The sequence below is a fragment of the Psammomys obesus genome, unplaced genomic scaffold, assembly GCF_907164565.1.
Source record: "Psammomys obesus unplaced genomic scaffold, mPsaObe1.curated_primary_1811, whole genome shotgun sequence".
Taxonomy (NCBI): Eukaryota; Metazoa; Chordata; class Mammalia; order Rodentia; family Muridae; genus Psammomys; species Psammomys obesus.
This window is the reverse complement of record NW_026596244.1, coordinates 14281321-14287718: the sequence shown is the minus strand read 5'-3', so window position 1 is coordinate 14287718 and position 6398 is coordinate 14281321. Positions and strand designations below refer to the sequence as shown.

The 6398-nt window shown below is 53.2% G+C and overlaps 1 protein-coding gene across 6 annotated transcripts in view; it reads left to right on the top strand.

Annotated features, from left to right (window-relative positions):
• Nucleotides 1-6398, top strand: part of Dclk2 (doublecortin like kinase 2) — a 119943-nt gene that overhangs the window by 93394 nt on the left and 20151 nt on the right. For all 6 annotated transcript variants that reach the window (XM_055596596.1, XM_055596598.1, XM_055596599.1 and 3 more), the window contains one exon: nucleotides 1197-1254. In XM_055596596.1, the coding sequence (XP_055452571.1) occupies nucleotides 1197-1254 (58 nt within the window). The remainder of the gene's footprint in view (nucleotides 1-1196; nucleotides 1255-6398) is intronic.

Genomic DNA, 6398 nt, shown 5'->3' with positions numbered 1-6398 from the left:
TACGAGAGACAGAGAGGCTGTGGGTGCGAGAGACAGAGAGGCTGTGGATGCGAGACAGAGAGGCTGTGGATGCAAGAGACAGAGAGGCTGTGGATGCGAGAGACAGAGAGGCTGTGGATGCGAGAGACAGAGAGGCTGTGGGTACGCGAGACAGAGAGGCTGTGGGTGCGAGAGACAGAGAGGCTGTGGGTGTGAGAGACAGAGAGGCTGTGGGTATGCGAGCCCCTGCTGGGAAATCTCAATGTTCCAACTTTTTGGCAGTACGAAAGTCACAGTGGAGCGCCGTTCCACCTGCTCTGAATGGCTGATGTTCATAGTTGGTGGCAGGCTCTCTAGAATGTTGTGATGACTACAGTTTATCCATTCTGTTGGATCTTCAGCGAGTTTGCTGCCCTTTACAAATGCCTTGTGAAACAAGCCGTGCCCTTGAAGCCTTTTTACAGAGCTCTGGCATGCAGATTGCTTCCTGGGAAAACAGTGAGGCATCTGCAGTGTAACTCTAAGGGCCGTTGGGGATGTGGTTTTTGTGGGGCAGCAGTTTCAGGGTTTCCTTTCCAGCTGAACCTCATCCCCTGAGGTGGCAGAGCAGCGTGTTCTGAATACTTTCTGAGAATGCTTGATGGTCCATGTTGAACTATTTGCACTTGAGTATGTCTTCTTGGCCTGTTCAACTATGCTAATATTGAGTAAAAGTTAAGCAGTATGAAATCAAGGTTCTGGTGTACAAACACTGATTTCTTTAATGCCAGGTAGGGTCTGTAGGACAGAAATTATATAGCACAGACCTGGCTGAAGGTGTGGAGGAAAAATAGGTACTAAAAGTGCCAGAGCTTTGCTCTTTTCAGCCATAGGCTGATTTGGCTGTGTATTAGCATGAAGAGGCATTGAGAGTCAGGTTTTTCCTCCCTGTTAAGCTGATCCACTTTTCTTTTTAATTCTTTCTCCTTAGAGAACTGTCTTGGATTTAAGTAAAGAAAGTGTTTCTTTTCCTGTGTTGGTACATCAGCACTTACACACTTCAGTGTGAGCTAATAGTGCAGGGGAAGATTTAATTAGCCTGACTTGCTTTTCCTTTCTTAGTTGGGGGCGTCTTCCTCTTGTGCCCCTTCTCCAGGATTTCCTGTGCTGCACAGGAAGTTGGGGAGGTGGGTTATTCTGACTTGTAGTTTTAATGGCCTTCCTCTGGTTATTCCTAGGTCTACCGGAAAAGAATTTGCATTAAAGATTATCGACAAAGCCAAATGCTGTGGAAAGGTACGGTATGCACAACCACTCCACAGAAGGAAAAAGATGTGGGTTCACAATGGGTTCTCCAGTGAGGAGACAGACCACCAGTGCCAGGTAGGGCGGTGACAGCTTTCCCACCCCGCTGCTCTTAGCAGCTTTAACTGGGAGACGACAAATTAATTGATCTCGGTTATAAGTATAGCAAATGCAAAATGCTCATCTCTGGGAGGTTCCTAGTCTCAAATCCAGCAACTTTAAAAAGGCTGTGAAGTGCCGGTTACCACTTCCAAGCTGGGAGTCAGCCTGCTAGCTTCAGGAAGCCGGCAGAGAATAGGTTCCCACCAGAGACAGAAAGCTCATGGCACAGCAGGGGCCCCGCTTGCCCTGGCTCCCCAGTGATGCCCAGGGCCCCAGTCAGCTGCTCTACACTCAGGGGTTTCCGAGGAGCCCCAAGCTTGAGCCACCGCTACTCCTGTGAGGCAGCTGCTCCCCCCCCTCCCCCAGGGTTCACGCTAGAGGGAACAGGTAGTTTCATCGTTGGGGCCAGGAAGGGATCTGGCCTGGCCCTCTGTGTTCCGAGGTGAGGGTGTGTGCCACATAGAGATCCCGGGCAGGGTGTTTGGAGCAGGGAGGGGGCGGAACCACCGCGAAGTGAGTCAGGGCAAGGACCCGGTTGTCCGTCCTGTCCTGCGCTCACTAGGGTGGAGAAGGGCGCTGATGACAGGCTGGTGGAGGCAGCAAACACGAGCAGTGACGCCGCTGCCGCCTGTGGCCCTCCCCGTGAGGCAGCAGCTCTGCTCCAAGACGAGGCAGGAGCATGTGTCTAACACTAGGTGGGGCTGCCGCACAGGCGCTCAGTGCTGCCAGCGCCGACCGAGGCGGGCTGTGTGCTGGGTGCAGGCTGGGTTCCAAGACTTAGTACAAGAAGGGAGGGGGGAAGGGGGGAAGTAGCTTAGTAGTGATAGAGTATTTCAGGTAGACCGGATTGTTACATTGTTAGTTATTTTTTCCTGCTTGCCTCATTGTTCAGGGTGGCTGTAGCAGCGTTAGTGTCTGTCCCCTGTTTGCACTGCACTGTAGCCCCTTCGGAAGATTCCTCCAGGCCGGCGTTTCTAAAGTGTAATCCCGCTCTTCTTCTTGCCTGTGGCCCTGGGCAGGTGTCTGTGTCGCCCGTGTCTGTTCTTCCTCCTCTGAGTGTGCGTGGGATTGCACAGTGGGAACCGTGTCGAGAGCAGCGCTGTGGGACAACTGTCATGTTGCTGTGCCCCTAGGGAACCGTGCCTGGGGGCTGTAATTGTAGGCCGGTGTAGAGTGTGCGTTGTGGAATGGCTCATTTTCAGTGGACATTTATAAAATCGTGGTTTTAACAGAAAATGTAAAGCAGTGTGAGGAAGTTGTAGAAAAACCTTCTACCCAGGGCTAAGTGCTTCCCACAAATCCTGACCATGTCTGGTACAGCCTCCTCCCTGGCCAGTCTGCCATGTACCTCTGTGTTCATTCTTCATGTACTAGGAATATAGAAAAACACTTTTTTTCCTGCTCGCCTTCTTTCTTCTTCTGATACACACATTACCATTAGCTTAAACTCACTGCATTTCGCCGTGTCCTGGGTGTAAGCTGCAGCGCTGGCAGCTCACCACAGGATTAACCCCACGTCTTCCGAGCATGATGATCGCACAGAGGAAGCTTACGGAAGGGCAGTTGGTGAGGGCTCCCTGGAGCATGAAGCGCTTGAGGAGCGTGAGGAGGTGGCCAGTGGGTGAAGGTGCTTCCCTGCAGCCTGGGTCCTAAGTTCAGAAGCCCGGAGCGTGTGTAGCAGAAGGTCATGTTCCTGCGATCCCAGCGTTCTTAGAGGGCGATGGGAGCAGAGGCAGGAGGGTCCCTAGGTGTTCGTGGGCAGCTAGCCTGGCGCACATAGCGGAGGACAGCTGAGCGGCCTGTTCTCACACAGGGTGACGGTGCTGATGTCTGAGGTGGTTTTTTGATGCCACGTGAGTGCTGTGGCGTGCACACTCCCGTCATATACGTATACAGAAGAAGCATTTGAGCTGGTCCTTGAACTGGGGCAGAATATGTGGCCAAAGGCCCAGAGGCACAGGCTACATGGGTTCCCGTAGGCGGCTCATTGTAGACTCTGCCCTGAGGCCACACTAACAGAGGGGGTTGAGGACGCTGTGGTGGGGTTAGGGGTCTTCCTGTTCTGCTCTGAGATCCCCTCATTCCAAATGAACATTGACCGAATCTCCACAGTAACGATACCCCAAATTGTCCTCCTTACTTTTACAGTTGCACTCACCATCTGCCTATTATGGACTCACACGGGACAAATCCAAAATTGTATTATGCTAGTTTTGAGAGGTTGGAATAAATTGCCACACTGTTTAAATCAACAGAAATTATTGGGTGTGATGGTGCACAACGGTAATCCCAGCACTTGTGGAGGCAGAGGCAGTGAGTTCTGAGACCAGCCTGGTCTACAAAGTGAGTCCAGGACAGTCCCCTCACAGTTCTGGCTGCTGTGAGTCAGAACGGTGCTTTCTCTGGGGCCCTGGGGAGAGAGTGCATTTCCAGGTGACTGACATCCTTGGGCTCCGATCATGTCACTTCGGCCTCGGGCTTCACATTTCTCTTCTGGACGTTCATTGCTGCTCTCATGTCTGTGTGAATGCTCCTGCCTCTTTCTTAGGAGCCTGTTGGGAGCCATTTGTGTGAATCTGCTAGTCCTGGCTCTCTCTGTATTGCTAAATCAATCCCCTCTTCCAAGGGAGGTAATATTTGCAAAGTCTGGGGATGAAGACTTGATGCATTCGAGTGACTATTTAATTCCACTGCTTGTGCTTATGCTGGCAAACGCACAGTCCTGCCGGCTGCATCGTCTTCAGCAGTGTGGTGCCAGCGGTGACGCCTGCGGTGGGTGATGTGTCATGCACAGCGAGTGTATGGGCGTGTGTGTGTGTGTGTGTGTGTGTGTGTGTGTGTGTGTGCGCGCGCGCAGCGCTTGTAACTGTGCTGTTTGCTGGAAAGTGAGGCCGTCTCCTCTAGACTTAGGTAGGTGCCCCAGAGCAGTCCAAATACAGAAGACAGGAGGAGGACAGCCACCATTATCCTAAGTGTGGGAGAAATGATGGTGACAGCCTGGGAGAGAGTCACCTCGCTCAGACCTGACGGTGTGGGGCTGGTCCAGAGAGAGCGCAAAAACTAACAGCGTGAACTCCACAGTGGGGAGCTCTGTGCAGGACGTGGGGCAGTTACGCAGCTTTCCTTGGTGCTTTGGTCTAGCTTTTCATGATGATTAGCTTGGGAACAGCAGTCCTCAACCTCCCTGGTGCTGCGACTCTAGCACGGTTCCTCGTGCTGTGGAGAGCCCAGCCACACAACTGTTCTGATACTTGATAACTGTACTTTTCCTCCTGCTGTGAGTCGTGCTGTTTGAGAGGATTATTTCTTTGTAAAGGGCTTGGAAAGAGGTCAAGTAGAGGGGCAGCTTGCACTTCCGACAGAAACGTGTGCCTGTGCTTAGATCTGAGGGCCCGGCTCGTCCAGGGCCCGGCAGCAGGTTCACATGTCGTCAGTGTTGTCCAGTCCTCGCCCAGCATTGGCACTTGACACTGCTGAGCAGTTCCTCGGTGCTCCCGGAGACTCTGCGTGCCGTTTGTTGACTAGAGAATTTGGGGAAGGGTTCTCTGTATGTGACCGCGCATTTCAGCGTCATACAAAGAGCTTTCTTGACACTGCTGACGCGACTCCTTCACGCTTAGAAATTAGCATCAGTAGAGTCTGAAATTAGGAAGCCCCGGGCAGGCAGGGACGGCGGGCTGAGGCTAGTGTAACCGCTCTGGCTGCTGCGCAGCTGGCTTGCTGGGGTTTCAGAGTTCCCGCCCCGCCCAGGAGTCTGGGGAGTGTGGGGTCGTGGACCACTCCTGTAGACCGAGACAGAGTCCTACCACCCCTCCCTCACTTGGTGTGAACAAGTGTGGAGGTTTCCGTGTCGCCTTGTGTGACCCCGTGGCTGGCTGTGCCGTGGCTTCCCTGGGTGGCCGTCCCAAGTCCCTGCTCAGCAGGAGGCCACCCTGCCTTCCCTGCCAAGGCCTGTTGGAGCCCACCACCACCCCAGGCTCCTTTCTGAAAGGAGTTCAGACTCTTCGCCTCTGTAGAGCTCTCCTCACCTCCAGGAAGACCTGGCGCTGCTGCTGTTCCTGTCTTTTTGTCAAAGTAATGTTGTCATTTTCACTTGAAAAACCCCCACTCGGGTCCACTCGGGTATTCCCCTCACGGGCAGTGGCGCCCAGTGCAGGCGGTGTGGACAGAACGTGGACACAGGGAGCGTGTCGGGACCTGCACACAGGCCGCACTCTGCGCCTCTGGCGGACTGGGCTGGCCCTTCGCCAGCTGGATCCCGGCCTGCTTGGGTGGGCCCAGCGCATTCCGTGCTCGGGGCTTCTCCCGCTGTGTGCAGGCTCAGGCAGTAGATTTTATTTCCTGCATGCAATTTGTTCATTTGTTATAATTTATTCTTCCAGCTGTTGCCGGGGTATTCGAACTAGGGTAAAAACATAAATGCAGGGTGTGTACCAAAGACCCAGGGAAACCAGAAGTGCTGTCAGCAGTGGGGTAACTGCCCTCTCAGAGCAGCAGGGTTAGCTCTGGGAGCCATGGCAGTTAAAGGTCAAGGGCAAATTCAACACACACACGTCTTTACATGGTAAGTGCTGGGTCTTCTATATCAGCCTTTACTGTGTTGAAGAGATCAGCTAGCAAGCTTTATACTGTATTTTCTAAATTCAGACGGATGTGCTGTTGAATTAGGGTCCACACGTGCAGCATGTGAAACAGAATGTGTGTAGCTGTGTGTAAATGTGTGGCTGGGTGTAACTGTGTGACTGAAACAGAAGGGTCACCATGTGGCTGTGTGTGGCTGTGTGTGACTGAAACAGAAGGGTCACCGTGTGGCTGTATGTGGCTGTGAAACAGAAGGGTCACTGTGTGGCTGTGTGTGGCTATGTGTGGCTGTGGGTGGCTGTGTGCGGCTGTGTGCGGCTGTGTGTGGCTGTGTGTGGCTGTGTGTGACTGTGAAACAGAAGGGTCACCGTGTGGCTGTGTGTGGCTGTGAAACAGAAGGGTCACTGTGTGGCTGTGTGTGACTGTGAAACAGAAGGGTCACTGTGTGGCTG